This window comes from Mytilus edulis, chromosome 10, assembly GCF_963676685.1.
Source record: "Mytilus edulis chromosome 10, xbMytEdul2.2, whole genome shotgun sequence".
In the NCBI taxonomy this organism is placed as follows: Eukaryota; Metazoa; Mollusca; class Bivalvia; order Mytilida; family Mytilidae; genus Mytilus; species Mytilus edulis.
This window is the reverse complement of record NC_092353.1, coordinates 39,740,578-39,764,610: the sequence shown is the minus strand read 5'-3', so window position 1 is coordinate 39,764,610 and position 24,033 is coordinate 39,740,578. Positions and strand designations below refer to the sequence as shown.

General features: G+C 30.7%; 1 protein-coding gene across 4 annotated transcripts; it reads right to left on the bottom strand.

Annotated features, from left to right (window-relative positions):
* Window positions 1-201: 201 nt before the first annotated feature.
* LOC139491174 (ADP-ribosylation factor GTPase-activating protein 2-like) lies at window positions 202-23,930 on the bottom strand. Of its 4 annotated transcripts, XR_011656474.1 has the most exons (14): window positions 23,778-23,930; window positions 20,852-21,043; window positions 19,747-19,878; window positions 15,462-15,636; window positions 14,670-14,791; window positions 13,506-13,648; window positions 12,919-13,047; window positions 12,231-12,389; window positions 11,447-11,602; window positions 10,446-10,569; window positions 9,523-9,726; window positions 5,789-5,826; window positions 5,078-5,109; window positions 202-2,775 (listed from the first exon to the last, which is right to left on the bottom strand). XR_011656474.1 is itself a non-coding variant. In XM_071278610.1 (13 exons), the coding sequence occupies exons 1-12, from the start codon at window positions 23,847-23,849 to the stop codon at window positions 5,815-5,817; spliced, it is 1,620 nt and encodes a 539-aa protein (XP_071134711.1). In that variant the 5' UTR covers window positions 23,850-23,930; the 3' UTR covers window positions 202-2,775; window positions 5,789-5,814. The 4 variants fall into 4 exon arrangements, 3 of the variants coding, with proteins under 3 accessions (XP_071134711.1, XP_071134713.1, XP_071134710.1); XM_071278610.1 differs by lacking the exon at window positions 5,078-5,109; XM_071278612.1 differs by lacking the exon at window positions 5,789-5,826.
* Between the last annotated feature and the right edge of the window lie 103 nt (window positions 23,931-24,033).

Genomic DNA, 24,033 nt, shown 5'->3' with positions numbered 1-24,033 from the left:
TCTCTTTATATTTATATCTATAGCTCTATAAACTTGAATACTATATATGACACAAAATCATATTTCGGTTAATTTGTCTCTCAAAGCATATTGATTGGACCATTTCAAAGTCTCCATTGTCAAGCTTATTGCACATTATCATTCAGGCAACAAATTTCCAATTGGATCCAATAGCAATGCTTAAATAATAACTGAAGCAACTTTCATACTTAAAGTTTATTTTATAATTTAGACATTTTAAATGTAGTTCATGTACCACTGAAAGAACAAATGACATTTTTCAACATTTTAAAATGCATTAACAAAAACATTCTTACTAAAAAAAAATGTAAGCAATAATTCTTCCTCATAAATCAGAAACAGATATAAAAATAGAGATGTTTTTATTTTCAAGCAACTTGGGTTTGGGGTGTTTCATTAACATTGCCCCCAAATGTCCTGCAAGTCATAATTAATAGTATTCTGTTTTAATATCCACAGGTACATTTGCAATAAATACGCTTGTGAATTCAAATGCCTCATGTAAAAAATTGACAATGTTTGCTGCATGAATTCAAAATAACAATACATTAAAAAAAAATCTTAATAGAGTAAGTAGAAAAGATCCATTTTTTGAAAAATACAGATGTTGCTTTGTGGTTTGTTTTAGAAATACAAAATCCTGGTACATGTATAAGCAGAGGGAAAAGCTACAATTTTCTGCAGAACAAAAAAAAATTAATTGTACATTCAGGAATTGAATACAGCATTCAGGAATTACAGCATTCATTTATTACTGTGAATTTTGAAGAATGGACAAAAAAGTTAGTATCACTATTGCAACTTAGTATAATCTGCGTACAGATATAAATGTGAATTCTTATTATTGCGTTTCTCAACAAATCAAATTATTCTCATTAGGCAAAACCTCCAAATAATTTCTGAAACTACAGTATCTGAATTTTTCATATGAATGTACAGTACATTTAGAACCTAAAAGTGAAGATGAAAATACCAAATTAAAATAAAAATATGGCAGCAATGAATTGGGAATGTGTCTTTTAGTTTTTGTGTCATTGGGCTCTGGTCTAATGATGTAGTATGAATTCATTATTACTGTGCCATACCAAACATTGTGGATTTTTGTGGGCAAAGTAGGTCTACTATTTCAAATGTTCAACAAAGAACACATTTTCTTTATGCTTGTATGCAGACTTTGGCAAAACCATGAAATCAAATATACACGTAAAAAAAAAAATTCTCAATCCAGAAAATAAATGAATCCACAGTATCCCCTAGATCTTAATTCATTCATTAAAACATTTGAAAACCAAAAGGTGTTAGAAAGTGAAATATTTTCATACTCAATTGTCTAATATAAGTATATCAGAAAAGGAAAATATGAGAAATAAACAGCCAACACGAAAAATTTAACCCGTTTCACCAATGACATGTGATGATTCAAATACAAATACAAGATGTATAGGAATAACCACACTAAAGACTGAACCAGAATATAGTATAAGGGAGGACCTGCCACCAAACATTTGACCAATATGTTCTTCAATAATAGAGAGATTTCATGTTTCTTAAAACTCATGCTTAAATGATTTAGATTTAGTGATTGTCTACCCCTGAATGATAAGGCAGATATACTTGTATTATGGAAGTACTCCATACAGTATAGTACTTATATGGTGGTTTTAACCAGATATGAAAAAGTAATAATTTTGTTTGTTTTCAATAATAAATACTATAAAAATCTAATGTTCACAGTCAACTTTTTAACATGTTAATCACAGTTAATGTAAAATTGCTATTTTATTCAACCTACATGTAAACTAATTTAGAAAGTTAGTGGACTAATTTTTTGACAATTGCAAATTAATTCTTATAAGTGAAAAGACGCTATACTTGAGAATTTAATAACTTTCAGAAACATAACAGATGCTCAGTGCTTTTATTTGATGCCATTTTTTAACTTTAGAGAAAAAATAACTAAATGCATGTATTTTAATGTAAGTTCCTTTATTTTAAGAAACATCTATTTTGAAAATAAATTGTCCATAAAGTCACCATCTCGTCAATGAGATTCAAGAAAAACTTTTAACACATGGATAAGAAGTGAAAAGTAGGGATACAATTTCTGTGTATAGGGATTATTCCATAGAAAACTGTAATGGTGTGTAAATCACTTTCAAGAACCTCCCTCTCTCTCTCTGTCAATTTATCTGGAATACATTGAGCTTTTTGCCAACAAAACATATCAGGGGGTTTAATTGTCAAGACAAATAGATGTAAATATTGACAGTTATCTTTTTTAACGTTGAAATGAAATCCATTTATTCTAATGATATAAATTAGAACCAATTCAACAAAATTGTCATACAATTAGCATAAAATATTATGTACAACAAATAATTGTACTTTGCAATGCATGCTGATGCACTGCAGAACCTTTTAACATAGCCGGAATGACTCTGTTTATACATTTTAACTGAACAAATATCTGTGTCGTAAAATCTTTCTTTTGGATGTTGGTGAATTCATATAAATATATATTTTAGATTTACTCAATGAGTAAATAAATCCCATTTTCTTTTATTCTCCCAAATTCAATCAACTGTTATTCCTGCAAGTATTGTTTTTCCGAATCTTCTTTTAGCTGTTGAATCAGAAAGGAATAAAAGTGTTGTTTTTTCATTGTCTGTTAATCAGGTTTTCCTTTTCTACAGTTCTTTGAATAATAAGATGACCAAAATTAATATAAAATTCCCATCAATTTCCATATTTGTCCTGAAAAAAAGTAAAATAAATGTAAATAATATGTTATATATATATTCTATGCAAAATCATCTACCATTCTATTAATTTATCAATTGTTACAAGTAGCTACAAATGTACAAAACAGGTTCTGAAACACATGACACATAAGTAATTAATAATAACAATGGTCCTTTATGAAATATATTTTTTTCCACAACAAAACAAAAATGGTTTATCAAACATATCAGATATATTTAATAATTTGAAGTACCTTGATTTTGTCAACAAAGAATATACTGTAAATTTAAACATTTCTGTGTGCGTTTATTATTGTGATTGCTGAACAAATGATGAAAATTTTTATCATTTATGAGAAAGCTTCATACAAATAATGCGATCAAATTTAAAATGCATGTCTTTGTTTTTGCAAAAACTAAAAATGGTAATGTCCGCCATGTAGTTGTGTGGAAAAATAAAGAATTGAAGAAGGCTAATGGCCGAAACGTCTCAAAAAATTGGTTTATTGATACAATTATAAAACTAACAGTGTCAAAATTTTAAATAAAAAAAAATATCTTAATTTCAAAGTATTCTTATTTCTAAAATCAACAAGAAAACGCTGAAATAAATTATTCGGAAGACAGATTTATGCATTTGATATCAGAATGTGAGTTCTTATTTTATTGTGAACCTAGATATATTATTTGCATTAAAAAAATCAGCATAACTCCTGAATTTACAGTTTATTGAAAGCCTTTATGAATGCCCAACATACCATAGCTTATACAAATTGATGACATCAAATTGTGTTTTGTACAATGAAGAATAACATTTTTATGATTTTTTAGAATTACTTTGTTCAACATTACACATCATAAAGCCATCTATGGTAAAATCTCTTATAACCCATAATATCAAATACAAATATTTTTCTATTCTTAAGGTATATTATTCATCATTTAAATCATGTTATTTTATTTTCATTTTGTCTGACAGAAAAATGAAATACTTTAATTACATGAATAATCTATGTTTTCAAGAAAAGCTAGTACCGGTACCGGTAAGCTTTAAAGATCTATCTGTTTAACATTTCGATTTAATAGTCTAAATAGATGACTGAAATTACTAGAATTTAATATGGATTTGATATTGTAACAAATTAAGCAAATATCAAAGTAAGTGGCTGATACAGTGCTTTTAATTTACACATTTTAAGCAAAAACAAGTAAGCTAAAAACAAGCCAAGAGAAAATCCACTGCAAGAAAGATAAGCAATTTTTAAATGCAATCGTATTCATTTTCTGTTTCACCAATATTTTAGTTAAAAAATTCAAAGAAAGTTCATACACCTTTAAATGTTAAATCATAATTTTGTTATAAATAATGATGAATATGTATATGAAACTAAAGTATGCACTGTTATTAAATTTGTTTAAAGACTTTATATTAAAATCCTTCCTAAATTTTGTCTTGGATTACAATGTATGACTTTATATCGTACATTTGTGTTATTTCATATCTTCAATATCCCCCCTCAACAAGATAGTTATACTTCACTTCCCTTTTATCAGAATAATTAAATTAGGGCTAATTTACTGTGGATTCAATAAAATTCGTTGGATACATTTTTTGTAAATTTGAGGGTACAGAGGAAACACAAAATTAAATTTTCAATGAATTTCATTTTTTTTTTATAAGAATATGTATATGCAAACTTTGCCAAAACCACGAAATTATATATCCACAAATTTAGAAGTTTATTGTAATTGACAGATATTGGTACCTATGAAGAATAAATGAATCCACAGTAATCTATGTTGCTAAAATTTTCCACAATAGGCAGAGCCCCTCAACACCATGACTCAATGGTTACAAAAAATGGGATAATAATCTAAAAAAAATATTTCTAAATAATATTTTTCCATGTTACAAAACTTGTTTTTGTCAGCTAGTCGCAAACAATCTCTAAAGTATACAACTTATGTTAAGGATACATGTAATGAAGGCTGTGCTATCTGGTCAATCAACTTTCAAAACGTAGAATTTGAAGAAAGACTTACCCATTTTCCAATTTAAATATATTTTTCAATTCAAAATTATGTCGTATGAATAAAAAATTGTGAATAATGATCAAGTGTACTAAATATTTTTAGAATTGGGAATAGAGTACACAGGAAACTGTTAGTACTTTTGTTAAAGGAAATACTACAATTCTTGTGATTTGAAGAACCTAAGATGAGGTGCTGCTACATAGGAGGAATTTATACGAAGAACACAATTCTACTGCAATCTACACAACATCAAATCAGTGCAAAATTAGCACACAACACACCTATTATCTTCTTCTTTATAATATCTTTAATTCTGAAACATAACATAGCAGGCAATGATGTGATGTGATGAAAAATCAAACAAAACAAAAGATGAACAAGTGTTTTAAATTGTATGTGAATAAATCAAACTAGAGAATATAATTTTTCTATGCAAGCAAAAATTACGATAATATGTGCATTTTTTATGAAGCTGTAATCCCCCAGACATCAAATAACCCAATCATTAAAACTTATAGTATCAAGTTATTAATTTCAATTAGTCATTTGAGAGATATAAAGAACTTTTTAATCGAAATGGTGATTTTTAATGTGGTGATGAAAATGGCATGTTCAAGAGAAGAATTACTTTTTGAGCTTCCTCAGTAGTGATCTCTCATTACCAATCAAACAATTTTTAAGCTGAAGTTAATTTTGAAAATCCTATTTTTTTTAAATTTATGACTTCATGGTTACAATCTATCATTTTATTCAGCAATTAAAGTTCTTCTTCCCAAATCTTTTTTCATTGTCAAGAACCAAACCAAGTATTTGAAAATTTACCACAGATAACAATAGAGATGACAAAAAACACGGAAAGAATGTGATGAAGTATGAACGAAGCAGTCAATACACTTAACAATTATTCAATAACGCAGGACAAAAGCATCCAAGGACTTCACATCACCATATGCATGCAAAGCATACAAAATTTATTATGTGAGATATTTCACCTATGTAGTTAGTGCAAACGCAAAGCTCAAGATTTTCTCTGAAATAAATAAAACAGTTGGTGTTATAGTAACTTATTGATCTCTAGACTATAGATCTTGTGAATATCATTATTGTCAGGTTGTTGTCTTACTGATGTATACTGCACATCTATCATTTATATTTATTGGACTGAATTTTGTGTAAATAATATTATTTCAAATAATTTATGCAATTTTTAGAAGATGTGTATTTTTCTGAAAATTAAGGGAATTTATTCCCCCAAAAAATACAACTGGTATCATCGTGTTAAAATACAGCATCTTTATATCTGATAGGTGGAATAATGACTTAAAAAAATTATAAAAATTCAGTCCTTTGAAGGTAAAAGTTTCCATATGGTTACAAGAGCGCAAGCAAGTTTTTTACCCCAAGATGGTACTCAGAATAGAATCCTATACGGCTTCTGATTGGTTGATACAGGATTCAACTGCATTTTAAGTCAATTTGAGCCGCATGACCCTATATATTTTTGGGTTGTAATGCAACACTGGCATTTCTAGTAACAGGAACTGCTACCGGTTTTTCCCTAGTTTGTGTAGTCTTCCAGAAAAAAAATACGGAACACTAGTGGTACCCTATGGAAAATGCATTACGAATAATTGCGCTCTTGTAACGTGGTATCTTAAAGTAAAACCAACATGCAACTCCATTCATATTTACACCTCTTTTTTTTATAATTTTTGTTCTTATAAAACATAATAACTTAAAACAAGAGGCTCTCAAGAGCCTGAATCGCTCACCTTAATTTTTTTGGTTAAATCTCTCATCAATGATTATTTTGGCTTTTCAATTTATTTAAATGTTCTTTGAATCGTCCTATTTTCTTCAAAAGCAAAAAAAAATCATTGTCTCCTATGTTCTATTTTAGCCATAGGAGCTATGTTTCTGACATACAAGGAAATGAAATATAAAATTTATACTAGATACTCTGAAACTCATTTAGCCTAAGTTTGGCTGAAATTGATACAGCAGTTTCAAAGGAGAAGATTTTTTAAAGTAAGTCAACATGATGAACAAATTGTGAAAAAAGTCTTTAAAGGGCAATAACTCCTTAAGGGGTCAATTGACAATTTTGGTCAAATTGACTTATTTGTAGATCTTACTTTGCTTAACATTTTTGCTATTAACAGTTTATCTGTATCTATAATAATATTCAAGATAATAACCAAAAACTGCAAAATTTCTTTAAAATCATCAATTCAGGGGCATTATACCTGAAAAACCAGTTACCCAATTCGGCTGAAAATTTCAGGACAGGTAGACCTTGACCTAATAAATACTTTAACTTCTGTCTTATTTGCTCTAAATGCTGGAGTTTTTGAGATATAAGCCAAAAACTGCATTCTACCCTGTGTTCTATTTTTAGCCATGACGGCCATGTTTTTTGACGAAATAAAAAATAAAGCACAAACTTTATTTTATACACCCTACTGATCATTCAGTTGAAGTTTGGTTGAATTTGGTTTAGTAGTTTTAGAGGAGAAGATTTTTTAAAGTTAGTAAATATGATGAACAAATTGTGAAAAATTGTCATTAAAGGACAATAACCCCTTAAGGGGTCAATTGACAATTTTGGTCATACATTGTATTAACTTATTTGTAGATCTTACTTTGCTGATCATTTTCGCTGTTTACAGTTTATCTTTATCTATAATAATATTCAAGATAATGACCAAAAACTGCAAAATTTCCTTAAAATTACCAATTAAGTGGCAGCAACCCAACAATGGTTTGTTTGATTCATCTGAAAATTTCAGGGCTGATAGATCTTGACCTAATGAACATTTTTACCCCATGTCAGATTTGCTCTAAATGCTTTTGTTTTTGAGATATAAGCCAAAAACTGCATTTGACCCCTATGTTCTATTTTAAGTAACGGCGGCCATGCTTTTTGACGGATCAAAAATCGAAGCACACACTTTGTGCAGGATAATCTAAGGAACAATCATGTTAAGTTTCATCCAAATTCATTCAGTAGTTTCAGAGGAGAAGATTTTTTAAAGTTAGCAAATGTGATGAACAAATTGTGAAAAATTGTCATTAAAGGACAATAACCCCTTAAGGGGTCAATTGACAATTTTGGTTATATTAACTTATTTGTAGATCTTACTTTGCTGATCATTTTCGCTGTTTACAGTTTATCTTTATCTATAATAATATTCAAGATAATGACCAAAAACTGCAAAATTTCCTTAAAATTACCAATTAAGTGGCAGCAACCCAACAATGGTTTGTTTGATTCATCTGAAAATTTCAGGGCTGATATATCTTGACCAAATGAACATTTTTACCCCATGTAAGATTTGCTCTAAATGCTTTCGTTTTTGAGATATAAGCCAAAAACTGCATTTGACCCCTATGTTCTATTTTAAGTAACGGCGGCCATGTTTTTTGACGGATCAAAAATCGAAGCACACACTTTGTGCAGGATAATCTAAGGAACAATCATGCTAAGTTTCATCCAAATCCATTCAGCAGTTTCAGAGGAGAAGATTTTTTAAAGTAAGCAAATATGATGAACAAATTGTGAAAAATTGTCATTAAAGGACAATAACCCCTTAAGGGGTCAATTGACAATTTTGGTCATATTGACTTATTTGTAGATCTTACTATGTTGATCATTTTTGCTGTTTACAGTTTATCTTTATCTATAATAATATTCAAGATAATGACCAAAAACTGCAAAATTTCCTTAAAATTACCAATTAAGTGGCAGCAACCCAACAATGGTTTGTTTGATTCATCTGAAAATTTCAGGGCTGATAGATCTTGACCTAATGAACATTTTTACCCCACGTCAGATTTGCTCTAAATGCTTTCGTTTTTGAGATATAAGCCAAAAACTGCATTTGACCCCTATGTTCTATTTTAAGTAACGGCGGCCATGTTTTTTGACGGATCAAAAATCGAAGCACACACTTTGTGCAGGATAATCTATGGAACAATCATGCTAAGTTTCATCCAAATCCATTCAGCAGTTTCAGAGGAGAAAATTTTTTAAAGTAAGCAAATATGATGAACAAATTGTGAAAAATTGTCATTAAAGGACAATAACCCCTTAAGGGGTCAATTGACAATTTTGGTCATATTGACTTATTTGTAGATCTTACTTTGCTGATAATTTTTGCTGTTTACAGTTTATCTTTATCTATAATAATATTCAAGATAATGACCAAAAACTGCAAAATTTCCTTAAAATTACCAAATAAGTGGCAGCAACCCAACAATGGTTTGTTTGATTCATCTGAAAATTTCAGGGCTGATAGATCTTGACCTAATGAACATTTTTACCCCCGTGTCAGATTTGCTCTAAATGCTTTCGTTTTTGAGATATAAGCCAAAAACTGCATTAGACCCCTATGTTCTATTTTAAGTAACGGCGGCCATGTTTTTTGACAGATCAAAAATCGAAGCGCACATTTTGTGCAGGATATACTAAGGAACAATCATGCTAAGTTTCATTCAAATCCATTCAGTAGTTTCAGAGGAGAAGATGTTTGAAAAATTGTTAACGACGACAGACGACGACGACGACGGACGCCAAGTGATGAGAAAAGCTCACATGGCCTTTTAGGCCAGGTGAGCTGAAAAACAAGGGTAAAACAAAAGAGCAACATGGACAATTTCTGTGTAACCCAACTTGCATAAGATAGTGAAGAGTTCACAGAAGGGAGATAACTACATAAATACTAACCTGTAAAGAAGTCATAACACCACTGGCTATAGATGATATTTTTCCTGCTACTTTAGTAACACCTTGTCGTACACCATCTTTAATCTCTTGTAAATCGGGTCCACTATTATAAGATCTATTTTTAGAGGAATTGTCACCAAAATAATCATCACTAGATATACTGTTACTTCCTTGAAATTTCTGTAAATTTTGTTTAGTTTCAAACTACAATTAAAATTCAAAATATCATTTAATTCATTATACAAAGACAAAAATCATGACAGATGCAATCAAGTCTAGTGAAGTGTTTGATATGACCATGCTTAACTTTTAAAAGATCAATCCATAAAAAATACAGATAGTTTTTCATTTGTATGGTGGCTGAATTTTTGAATATTTGATGAGTTTTCTGCTAAGTAGAAAGCCCTAACTACAATTACAACTGAAACGATTTCGCGTCTCAGAATCTAAAGAACAATGGGTAATGTCATTGATTTAATTTCCATTGTTTAGAACATTGCTAGCCAATTACAAAGTTTTGAAAATATTACCCATAATGAATTAAATTTTCTTAATGAAAGATGTAAACAAAGATCAGTTTTTCTTTACATGCTGTGGATTCAGTATAATTTATTCTTCAAGGGAAACCAATTTTTCATGCATTTCAAGCCTAAAAGTTAACCATGATTATAATATTTATCTAAGTACCAAAATTCTAGAGGCTTGTATGCAGACTTTGGCAAAACCACGAAATCAAATAGCCATGAAAATGTCAATTTTTCCTCAATTCATGAAAAATAAATGAATCCACAGTAATTAAATATCACATTGCACACTAGGAAGGAATAAATTCTTTCACAAATGAAATATTTACATAAATGATAGCATGATTACAAAAAAAAAACCAATTCATTTAACAAGAGTGCAATCATTGATCTACATACATCTGAATCTCGACCTCCAAAGTACTGGTCTGATGAAATGGCTTTGGCGTTCCCAAATTTTTTTTGTGCATCTTCTGCAGATGAAGTTGTGTTATAATCATAAGCCTTTCGACTTCTACTTGGTCTGAAAATAAATTCAACTTTACTTCAATGGTACTACATGTGTGTATGTATATCAGCTTCTGGACAACAAATAAAAAACTGACATTTATAGAATAAAGAAGATGCCGAATTGAGGAAATTACACTTTCATTGTTAATATTATTTTTCTAATACTCTTTCTATCAAATTCACATTTTTTTAATTTACCATTGCTTGTTTAAAATGTAATATACACACATGTATTTTAAATATTGTAAATGTTTTTTCTTAATTTTATTTCTGTGTATGGATTCAATGCATTTTACTGTTTGAGTATAAAGATATGTGTAATTATTTTTATGTCAGGGGAGATAAGAAATTTTCACAAATGTGTTCAAATCAGGGGGAGATAATTATGATACATATTGCTACATATCAGCTCAATTATATATTTTTTGTGGGCCAGTAAGGCCAGGAAAAATATATAAACTATTTTTCATTTTTTTTAAATCCTAAAAAATGTAATTTTTAAGAAACATCTCTAAAAATTTTATCAATTTCTGTTCATAATTTTTGTTTTCACTTGCCAAACAATGATTGTCCTATATTTTTCATAAATTTTATATTTTGAATATATTTTTCCCAAGTAGAGCATCATCAAATTATATCCTATGATAGAGTTGCAATATCATAATGAAGTAATGTGTATATACATAAAATAAATATACAAAGAGCATTGAAATCCTGTAACAATTATAGACTCTTTTCAAATTTACAATGCCCAACTAAATACGCCAGTAGTTATATTGCAAATTTTTTTTCATTTTTATATTTAAGTCCTCTGGTTTTGTTTTGGTTTTTTTTGTGTGTCTCACGGTAAGAATCCACCGCTAAAGACTTTGAACCTTGAATTGTCTTACCGATCATCTTCATTCTTTGATGGAAAATTTTCAGTAAAGCTTTGTTTAGATTCAAATCTATCTATATCCCAGCTTCCAGATTTATTGCTGCTGCCCCAACTGCTTTCTTTATTTCCCCAGGTATTGTCTCTGTCTATATCAAATGCACTCTCATTTCTACAATTATAAATACAAGATTACATACTGTAGATTCATAATCATTTTGCGACACCAATTTTTGGGGATTTTGTTGGTCAAGGTAAGTTACAAGTTTAAATGATTAACATGGCATAAATTTTCTACATGCTTGAATTCAGACTTTGGCAAGAGCATGAAATTTATTTTCTATGAATATAATTGAATCTACAGTGAATGAAATTTACAGTATAATATATAAAGTCAAATTTATATATAAAGTGATTAATTTAAAATCATACAAACTTACATTGGGTTAATTGAAAAAATTATGTGATAACTCTATTTTGCTGCTTTCATTGTAACTGTTTACCAGACACTCCTTTTTTTTGTAATTTGCTTAAAACCATGTACAAATTGTTTGTTACTAACCTTCATTTGTTATTCCTGCGAAAATTTTATTTACACTGGCCGTTTGTTTTTTGCAAACAACTACTAAACAAGTGAAAACCAAAACTTAAGAATACAATCAATTATCCATTCAGATTTTGACCTACTTCCATTGTCTGCTCTTTGGTTGGGTTTGACATATTCCCCATTTCCATTCTCAATTTTAAACCAAGCAGCTATGACAATGAGAATCTTTTTGAAGGAAAGCACTGCTACTTACTTATTTCCTGAAAATCCCATATCATCTAGTTCATCCTCAAAGAAATTTCTGGATCGTGCAGGTTTACTGCTGTATTTGTCTAAACGTGATTTGCTGTCTTTATCTGGAGAGTCTTGGTTAATTGTCTGCATATCTGTCATAGCTGAGTGACTAACTCCTCTGAAAAAGAAAGTTAATATGTACTGGGATATTGATGAAGGATAGGGGCCTCAGTGGCTAAGTGGTCTAAGTAGTTCTACTTCTGTAATTACTAGCCAGTCAAACACTGGAGTTGTAAGTTTAAACCCTGGTCGTGCAGCTGCACTCAACTCCAACCTTAATTGACTAGGATTGTCAGTTTTCCTATCAAAGGTCAGTGGTTTCCTCTAGTTTTCTCCACCAATAAAAACTGGCGGCCATGAAATAGCCCAAAAGTGGAGCTTAAAAGTGACTTAAAACACCAACAATCAATGAAGGATAGAGATTTGCTATATAATAAATCGTTTAATTTTTCATTTCAAATGCATTTCAAGTTCTATTTTTGAATTTAAAACATATTTATGCAAGTTGAGTCGTGACCAAAACGTTTAATATAACCTCTGCTATATTAGTTGCCGTTGCCATTTAATCATTTAAAGATATTCAAGTATGAACATTCTGGGACATCTCTTTAAGAAAACTTCTACAAAGATGTTCATATAGTACATACTTATGGCCACTAAATCCCATTCCAAGCCTCTCAAACTGTGCTGCTTTCTTTGGATCATTGACCATTAACTTATCTTCTTGTTTCTTTCTCTCTATACTCATATCTTTGTATGCTAACTTCATAGTCGCCCTGTAAAATACAGTACATCTGTCAATATTGATTCTCCAATTGTCAAGTTAATAATCTTTCTCTTGCCTTGATTTATATTCAAATAAACACATTGCAGAACCATGCATGCACAATTAACATTTTTGTAAGGACAGGATTGTATCTAAGAGACATAACTCTTTAAAAATAATTGATTGGCACTGATTTTCGAATTCATCAAAGACATTGCTATTACAAACTTTTGATACAAATTAAATAAAAATTTGACAAGAATTAAACACATGAGAGAACTAACCAAACAATTTTCCAGATAATTAATGTACCCAAAGGGCATAACTCTGTGAAAGTTAAAAACAAAATTCTGTCAAGTGATTCAGGTAGTTGCAGATAGGAGGGTAAGTAGGACACAAAAACAAATAAACCAACTCCTGATCAAGCAAGGGTATACAAGGGGGATTATAATCATTTGTTTAAATTACATTTGTTTATCTTTCTGCTCTTGTGTTTTTGCCTCTTCTACGGCCATATTTTTAGCTAGCTCTTCTCTGTCTTTATCAAGTTGCTGGGCTTTATTCTCAATTTCGCTGAAATTTGCTTTTACTCTTTGAGCACCAAATCCTTTCTGAAATCAAAAGTAACATGTATTTAACAAAAATCCTTATTTTTTCAGAAAAATGTAATTGAATACAAGTGTAAACTTCAAAAAGCAACAACAGATTCAAGAGGACATAGACAAGAAAAAAATATCAAAGAAAACTCTTTGTTGTTTTATTTTGTGTGGATCTACCAGTATATCGTTCAAACATGACTGTATCTCAAATTTTTATTATGAATCCTTCACAAAGAAAATACTCCCACAACCTATTTAATTCCATTTGCCTATTGCAATTTTTTTATTAAGAATTTTACTTTTGTTAATCAATGCAGCAAATGAGGATAAAACAAGAATGTGTCCAAAGTACACGGATGCCCCACTTGCACTATCCTTTTCCATGTTCCATGGACTGTAAAAATTGGGTAATAATCTAATTTGGCATTAAAATTAGAAAGATCATATCATAAGCAACAAGTGTACTAAGTTTCAAGTTGATTGGACTTCAGCTTCATCAAAAACTACCTTGACCAAAAACTTTAACCTGAAACTCCCCCTTTCATTTTCTATGTTCAGTGGACCGTTAAATTGGGGTCAAAAGTCTAATTTGGCTTTAAAATTAAAAAGATCATATCATAAGCAACAAGTGTACTAAGTTTCAAGTTGATTGGACTTCAGCTTCATCAAAAACTACTTTGACCAAAAACTTTAACCTGAAACTCCCACTTTCATTTTCTATGTTCAGTGGACCGTGAAATAGGGGTCAAAAGTTTAATTTGGCTTTAAAATTAGAAAGATCATATCATAAGCAACAAGTGTACTAAGTTTCAAGTTGATTGGACTTCAGCTTCATCAAAAACTACCTTGACCAAAAATTTAACCTGAACGGACGAACGGAGGCACAGACCAGAAAACATAATGCCCCTCTACTATCATAGGTGGGGCATAAAAAGACTTTTTTAATGAGTTACATATGTGATGTAATTGTTTCAATATTTCTATGTTGTGCTTTATTAAATATTTTTTCATAAATCTATGGACTAATACTAACCGATTTTTTTGCCCCTCCTGTTTTCTTGGCACCTATCAATGCCTTTCTTGGTTCAGCAACAGCCATAGCTTGAGTAGGAGACATACTCAAAGCATGATCAACAGAAGGACCTTCTGATGGATCTGATGAAAAATAAATTTACTTATATATCAATTATCTACATGAACTTTGACAGTACAAAGACATGCATGGTGTACCAGGTTATACATTTTGATTTTCCAAATTTTTGGTCTATAATTTTCGGGAAAATGTCAAATTGTCAATCCAGAAAATGTATTTCAAAATTTGTAATTTGATTTTATGATGCATATGTATTTCAATAACATATTGTATACTATTTTATGACATTTTTTAAAGCTCTGATAATTCTTATTCAATCTGCTGCTGTGATCCAAATAGACAGTCCTTGTGAGAGTTTAAACATGTCAAATAAATTAGGTCAAGAAGACAAAAAAATTATCCTAAACAAGAATGTCAATTCTGAATCATACTTTCCACACATTTTTAATTTTTTTAATCAAATTTACTGCTATAAATAAATGTTGTTGTTTTTTTTATTATACTAACATCTGTAGAGTGTAGGTTAACTATCAAATGAGCAAATAGTTATGTGTAGTTTTTATTTTTTTTACCTAAAGACTATAAAATCATTCCATTAAACATGTTAAATAAAATCAACAAAAATCAATGCATTCAATGCGTTTTTGCTAAAATGAGAGAGGAAACATTTTAGTCTTAATATATATCCTTGTAAAAAATTCAATCTATTATAGTGGACCATGTGGACCATACCTATTTCCTCTGCTTTACTTAGACTTCCATTTTTAATAGGCTTTGGTTCTGAAGTATGTGTGAGTTTCTGATTTTCTTGTATCAAATCAGGTTCTTTATCCTCTGTATGGGCATCAAAGAAATCTACTTCCTTATTCACTGGAGATGTGGGATCATGATGACTTTCAATATGTACCTAAAAAGAAACATATAAAATATATCAATGTCAGGGTAAACAAGAATGTGTCCATAGTACACAGATGCCCCACTTGCACTATCATTTTCTATGGTCAGTGGACAAAGAGTCAAAACTCTTTTTGGCATTAAAACTAGAAAGAGCATATCATAGGAAACATGTTTACTAAGTTTCAAGCTGATTGGACTCGACCTTCACCAAAAACTTTAACTGAAGCAGGACAGATGAACGAAAGCAAAGACCGAGAAACATAATGCATAAAATTGATCTTCCTGGCTCTTTTTTTCTATATATATATGGACCATAATTTGCTATTGGGCTCGTTTCCTATAACTATAGAAAAGTGATAAAAATGTGTATTACTGTAAGAAAAGTTGTAACTACATATAAAGATGCCTTTATTTTTATCAACATACAAGTGTATGCTACTCTTCCCAAGAAAAAAAATTGAAATTAACAAATTTCAAAGATTATACGACCGTATTTTTGTGTCGTTTCTCGCGTTACTTTTCGCTTCCGAAGTGCATAACGCTGACTGATTTATAGATAATTGTCACCGGCAAATTCGTAACTTTTGCTTTCAAATAATAAAGAACATCGACCAATAAGAATAGTCAGAAGAAAATGCCGAGAACTATAAGTATTTCTGTAGCAGGTGTAAGAACACTAGCGTTACTTTGGTTTCCAATTTCGTAACGCAAATTTTAGATGATGTAATCTGCTTTGTTGTAATAGAATTCTTTATAACAATATGCAAATATGAACTCTCGCGAGATGTTCAAACAGGTAAATCAGAGATGATTTACATTCTAGTTTTGTTCTTCGTAATAATTAAGTTAGAAAATGACGTTATCGTTATGCGTTACATTTCAAACGAAACAGAAGTCCAGTTATTTCCTTTTTTTAATTAAAATTGTTTTTGTCGTTAAGTTCTAATCATTTCCGGTCATAAGTGAAACATGTAACTAACATGTGATCACGCCCTTACGGCCGGATGTATGAAATACTAGGTCTAAACATTGTTTTTGTTTCCAACGGGATGTTAGCAAACATAATCTGTAGACTTGTTTCGTCTTGTTTAAAAAAGGAAAATACAATTTTCAAAGAGATTGCGACGGGCAGTGTTCTCCCCAGGCCGTTTTAGCGTCGCGGTACCGCGACGCTATATTTTTTCACCGTGATGCTATAATAATTCCCGCGACGCTATAATTATTCCCGCGACGCTATAATTATTTTGAAGATGCTATTTTACTTGTCCTCAATTTTGAACTTTCATCTATTATCGATTATGATCATAAAAATTATATCACCTTTAATTGTAATCCCTTTAAGTCGGACACTAAAGGTAATTAAGAGATTAAATAGCTAGGTGTTAATTGCCCTCAGGGTGATAACTGTTTGGATGCGAATATCCCAAGCTGACACTTGTGACATGACTAATACCACGTGTCTGCAATCACCAATATCGACATGGAAAAATGCAATCACAAAACAATTCGAAATCTACGTTTTGTATTACGAAATTTCAAAGATTGAAACGATTTTTATTTTTTTTTAAAAGGTTGTTTATTTGTGCAACTCTCCAAAAATTACTTTCTTTCTCTTCCGGTAATACGAGAGCGAGAATTTTGGTTTAGAGCTAAAATAAGTTTAATACTTCTTTAAAAAGTTATCATAATTGGCTTCAGTTTATGTCTAATGAATTTAATGCATTAAAAGCGTCTTATTCATTCACAATCTCTTGTCAAACAATGTTTATTCTCGGACTCATTTTCGTAAATTTTACTACGGCCGCCATTGCACATTTTTGTGTAAACTACTGATCGGAACCGGACCAGATATGACAAAAATCCGCATTTTCACGATAATGACAACAGATGAACAGTAGACAGAAAAATTAAACCAAGAGAGAAAACTACGCATTACCAGACTATTTGTTCGATAACTTTGTTAAAAATACATATGATTTTGATGTAAAGATAAGAAACAACTGGGACTAATTCATTGAGTGGCATGAAACAATGAATTTCATAAACATGATAAAAAAATTTAAATTGATTTTTTTTGCTTCTTTTGTTACTTTATCTTTACTTGATATAATATAAAAAGCAGTTAATTTTATGTACTAGATAATTTAGTTTTATATATATACAGGTTGCACTATAATGAACCATTCATTCATTTGACTTATTGTTGGGTAACTGAAACCACATATTTATTTTTATTTGGCACAAGAGGAAAAAAATAATTCTGTAACTATAAATGAATAAAGAAGACATAAACTGAAACAACTGTTTTTGTGGTTATAGTTTAATTGTATTCTCAGTTATGAATTTAACAATATAAACTAAAATGTATAAAGGAAATAGCTAGAGCATCAATGCGACGCGACAAACGACATTAAAAAAATACAGTTATTTTTTTTTTACGCAAAATGTGATGCTATCCAAAATTTCTGGGGAGAACACTGGCGACGGGGGTCTATTATTTTTCCTATGTGCATAATGTTACATACGATCTTGTGTGAAAATAAATGCCCAATGACTTGACAAAATCGATTTCAGATTTGACAGACGTTATAACACACTTTGTTTCCTGATAACGATGTAAAGGGTCCTTGGAAAATTCAATAGACATTACGTCTCTTATCATTGTGCCGATGCTCGTTGGATTGATTTTGCTTCAGCAGTAAATATTACTAGATATTTTAGGTGAATAAAGATAATTTAATAAAAAATACATGTAAAGTTGGTATCTTTGTCACAATTTTTAATTATTTTTTTTTATTCATGTTCTGCAAACACTTTTCAGAAACGCAATAAACTTGTCAAAGGAGAAGTAAACTTTTACCATGCATGACTTGAAAGGAAGTACTTTATTGATTTTAGCCCACTAAAGTAGGTTAAAATGTGGAAACCATGTAGATGGTGTACAGGTCACCAATATCACATGGTGCCTATTTTAAAGATTTTAATTCCAAGTTAAAAGTTTTTTTCTTTACTGGGTTTAAAGAATTTTACATTGCCAATGATTTGGAATAAATTGTATATAACTGGAATTTCAAAACCAAATATAAATACATTTTTTTGGCTAAAACATCAAGATACAACGATTATGGTATCCTGTATCAATGAAGAAAATATGGAAATTTCTGAATAAATTGTACTAATTGTTTTCAAAACAAGCACATATTTAGGAGTTTTATAATACTGTTACATTTAAGATGGATTTTAAGAAAAAGTATACTGTTCAGATTATTTTAAGCAGATTTTGCAATAAAATAAAACTAAAAAAATGCTTTCGGTTTCTTATGGTTTCCTGTCGCTTTTAAAAAAAACTTTAATTTAACATTGAAAATAGATTTTAAATATTAACATGAAGCAAGTAACACTAGTAATGGTGTTCATTTATGTCTTTTGAAATATATTGTACAAAATAAAGAAAATAAAGATTGGTTTCCTGTTTGGTTTCCTGTCACGTAAACAGTGAATCAAAATGTTTTTTTTTTTTTCTTGAAAAACTCAATTGTTCCATTAATACTATTCTAACACCAACACAACCCACAGAATAAAAGTTAAAGTTTTAGAACTTATAAAAAAGGATACAAAAAGAAACCCAAGGCCGAATACCAAATTATGGTCCATATATATATTCATATCTTTTTATGCTAATCTCATAGATGCCCTGTTTTATATGCTAATTTATAATATGTCATAATTATTAATCTTATAACATGTATAAGGTTTATAATAGTGGAAGCTAAGAATATTAAACACTTGTTTTTATATTAAAGATTTTGCTGACACCTACCTTTGTACCATGTAATTTCATGGCCTGTGTTGCTATATTAAAGATTTTGCTGACCAGCTGACACCTACCTTTGTACCATGTAATTTCATGGCCTGTGTTGCTAAATTAAAGATTTTGATGACACCTACCTTTGTACCATGTAATTTCATGGCATGTGTTGATGACATCTAAATTTGTATCATGTAATTTCATGGCCTGTGTTGATGACACCTACCTTTGTACCATGTAATTTCATGGCCTGTGTTGATGACACCTACCTTTGTATCATGTAATTTCATGGCCTGTGTTGATGACACCTACCTTTGTACCATGTAATTTCATGGCCTGTGTTGCTAGTGAATGTAACTTTCCTTTATACAACTCAGCTGCTCGGCTGTGGTATTTCTGTTGCGAGTCTGAAGATGTACAACCATGTTGACGGAAAAAATGTGTCTGCAATGAAAGTACTTTGATGTAAAACATTCATTTTGTACATATGATATAAGAATTATCAAATATATGTGTCTGCTACAAGCAAATCTTTTTAAGTATCACTTATAAGAACTTGATAAAATTCCGATAATATTCCCAGATTTTTTACCTTCATATCATATCCTCCTTTATTATATAAATACATACATTGAGCATGCATTAAAAATACTTTTCTTTGTGTAAATTATGTCCAGCTGACCTCTGATCTAAAGTTAGGATAGATTCAAAGCTTTAATCATGTCAAATTATGTATCTGCCAGTTCAAAGTATGTGTGGGTCATTGTCTCACATTATTCATGCTGGATTCTTCTATAGTAGAGGCTTTAGCATTGTTTACATCCTCTTCCTGTGTCCCGTGATATAGTTAGTCTCATTTGCAATCATACATGGTCAAGGAATTCATTTAGTTTCTGGATTAAACTGCTTTTAATAATTTAGTTTGGATTTATATGCAATCCATTTGTAGATGTACACAACTGTACTATTGATTCAGTGCATAAAACAGTTTAACATCTAATGCATGCTAATGAAGTAGGTTAATTGGCTATTAATAAAACAAAAAATCACACAACATCTTCTTTTTAATAACATGAATAATGATGTCTTCTAAAAAAAAATTGAAAATGGTTACACATTAAGTTTGTACAAATGTCGCATTCCCAACATGTACATCATGTACATGATCTACATTAGAAAGATTAAATGTCAGCATGGGATTTAAGATACCTACTAATCCACTGTTTCAAAATCTAATGCATCCTGGGTAATATTTTCAAAAGTGTACACCAAAACGTCCTGATTGGTTAAAAATGTCATTAACAATGGAAATTTAACCAAAGACGTGACGTTCTTTTCATTTTGGGGAACGAACAATGAAATTACCCATGATGCTTTCGATTCTGAAACGGCCAATTCTGTGTGGTCGAATACTTACAGCATTTGCATTTCCTCCCACTTGCATGGCTCTTAACTGTATCCATGTCCAACTAGTATCCAGTTGTGTAGATCTGATAAAGGTAATGTGGACCCCTAGAGATCTGTGAACAGCTGAACAATCAATGCACAAGAAAACACCATAGGTTACACTTGCCCATGTTGGATTATTGCTTTGACAATCAAAACATTGCTGAAAAGTGAATGGAAATATACATTTTTTGGAACATTTAAGTCAAAGTACTTAAAACAAACAAGGCTCTGTTTTGAAGGTCATACTTCAATGTACTTTGATCTATTGTAGTTTATTTTTTACTAATTGTGATAAGGATGGAGAGTTGTCTCATTGGCACTCATATCACATCTTCCTATATCTATGTACAAATGATGTAGGATTAGTTACTTTGACAATCAGACATTCCAATTTTTTTCTTAAATTGAATTAACAGTAGATCTAGAGGTTTCCATATATAAATTAACATTATGTAATCAATTTCGAAATTGTTTCAAGCATTTTTTTTTCAGAAGAGATAAACATAATCTATCATAATGTTAAACAAAACCTCTTGTATTTGGACATGTCATATGCCTGTACATGTATAACAATACTAGCTGTAATACAACTGTGCAGACAAAGCAGAGAGCACTATCATATATTGAGTGTGAATACAAGCAGTTGTGAAGCTCTTAATACTCATTTAGGGTACTACAGTGTCTTCAAGACTGAAGGTCATCTACTTGATCACTTATTCACTAAGAATGAGTGAATATTGTGGTGATAATTATATCAGGTCTTAGTTAGTTCAATAGCATGTCAAAACACTTGGTGTTGTTCTTATTATTTTTCAAAAAAGTTATCCAAAATATTTATTGTCTGGTATTAATTGTCAAATTTCATTGCAGTATTTTTTTCTTTTTGATGGTGCTTTGATTAATATTTATCTGGAATGATCTGGTTCTATAACATGACCCAGCCCCTTGAAAATTTTATACAGAAATATATGCTTCTGGCTTGATTACCTTGTCTGTAGTGATGGTAGTACTTGAAGTTTTTATTTGGCGAGCATATGAGACATAATTATCTTTTCTGGTTTTGTCTCCATGCCAGATACGAGGGGGGGGGGGGGGGGGGGGGGGGGGCTAGAGGGGGTCTCATCCCGATTTCCCGGTTTTAATATCAGAAAATCCCGAAATCCCTGACATATTTTGTTAAAAATCCTGATCCCGATAAACAAGAAATCACCATTTATTCATTAAAGAGGTCCTCCACTATTTTAGGTAACGAATAGACACATCTGACACATCTTTTAAAGGAGGCCGTCCTGGTAAACTTTGAAAATTAAACCCTCTGAGTAATGTTGTTCTTAATTATTTGCTTTCCTGAATTTGTGCATTTTGAACAATATATTCAGTACGTACATTTTAAACACGTCAAGTTGGGGTATTTGTTTTCTTCAAAATTGTAGAATGTCATAAATATTTTTATATGATATTTGATTATAGAGAAGACTGTGTCTGTGAAATTATCTGTGTAGTAAGGCCAAGAAAAAATACAGGTGTTTTAGGTAACATCCCCTAAAAAATTAGGATAGGTAGGAAAGTAAATTTATTTTTTTTCAAACGTTTTTGATTGGTTCATATGGAAGAAAAATTCTGACTTTATAAGTGCTTGTCCACATAACATCCAAAAATTTTTAGTTGTAGAGTTAGATTGTAGGTACTTAAAATTGGGGTAGATATATTTAAGGGTACCGGAAACACATGTGTTCTTACATAATCTTACTCTTATTGAAAATATCCAAATCAAGTCTAACTTTTGAGAAGGGTTGTAAAGAGGTGTTATGTTCACGGACAAACGCGAAATAAAATTCCAATTTCACGATGAACGAAAAATTAAAAAAAATTGCTTGCACGTTACCAATTTCGCAGTGAAGCACGAACTGTTTTCACGGAAGGTTGAAATTAAAAATGGCAAAACATGTTGCACGAAAAAAAACCTTTACCACCCTCTTTGGGTATTCTGATCCTCTAAATCAGAGCGACACTAATACCAAGGAGATTAGACATTTATCATGAATTTTGGTTAGCATTTCATTCACGTACAGTGGATATTAAATATGGCACTGGCTACGGTTACTTTAAAAAAAACGAGCAGAAAATAACAATAAGATCTGGATCTTCTCTGTTTCTAGATGCGATTCTGATTGAAGTATTATGAAAATGGCATTTTTATCTGTCCAAGGTACAGTTTTTGTCAATCCCGTTATAATTCAACGACAAAAGTTCCCAATAACAGTAGAAAATTCAATACAAAAAAATAAAAATCGGGAAATATTTTACGGTACGGTATTTCCATTTTTTTTTTTTTTTAACAAATATTAAAGTTACAAAAAAATAATTCATACAGACTTCGTCCCCATTTACAGGTAATGCCTGCCTCATATTTTTTCAACATTAAAATCCTGATTTCCCATGGCTAAAAACGTGGGTTTCCCGTATCCCGATGTTTTTCTATCCCAAATTCCCGATCTTTAAAAAAGACAATCCCGTTGCTAAAATCGGTCAATCCCGGCGTCCCTAAAAATGGTCTCCCCCCCTCAGATACCAATGAATAACAAATGAATATTTACATAAATATAATCACAATCTCTTCAGAAACAACACAATTATCATTACATAATTCAGATATAAAATGCAGAACCAAGACCTTTGAAAGGCAAAACAGAGAATTTCTGAACACTATCTACTCGATTGAAATTCGTATGCCTAATGTGTTTTACGCCGGTAGTGACAGGTGGCATTATTAGCCCATTCACATCGTCTCATATGTTAGTAGAAAGCGGTTATATTTAAGTATTGTTAAAGATATTTGGCTTTTTAATAGTCATTGTACAAAAGTAAAATTTTAAGTGTCTCAAATGCCTTACTTTGTTTGTAGGAATTGAACGAAGACGTTTGAAAATTGCCTGAATATCTGTCTTAGACGGTTGATCTGCCATTTCGGTGACGTTTTCAATGAATCACATGACCTTCTTGTTTTTGCATCCGGGGTGTGTTTGAATACCATTCTGAAGATAGGAATACAATTATCTTATCGGGTTATATTAATATCAAGAATGATATATTAATTTCATTTGTTGTTTTAATTTCCGATAATTTAACGTCAGAGTCGACTTATTTTCA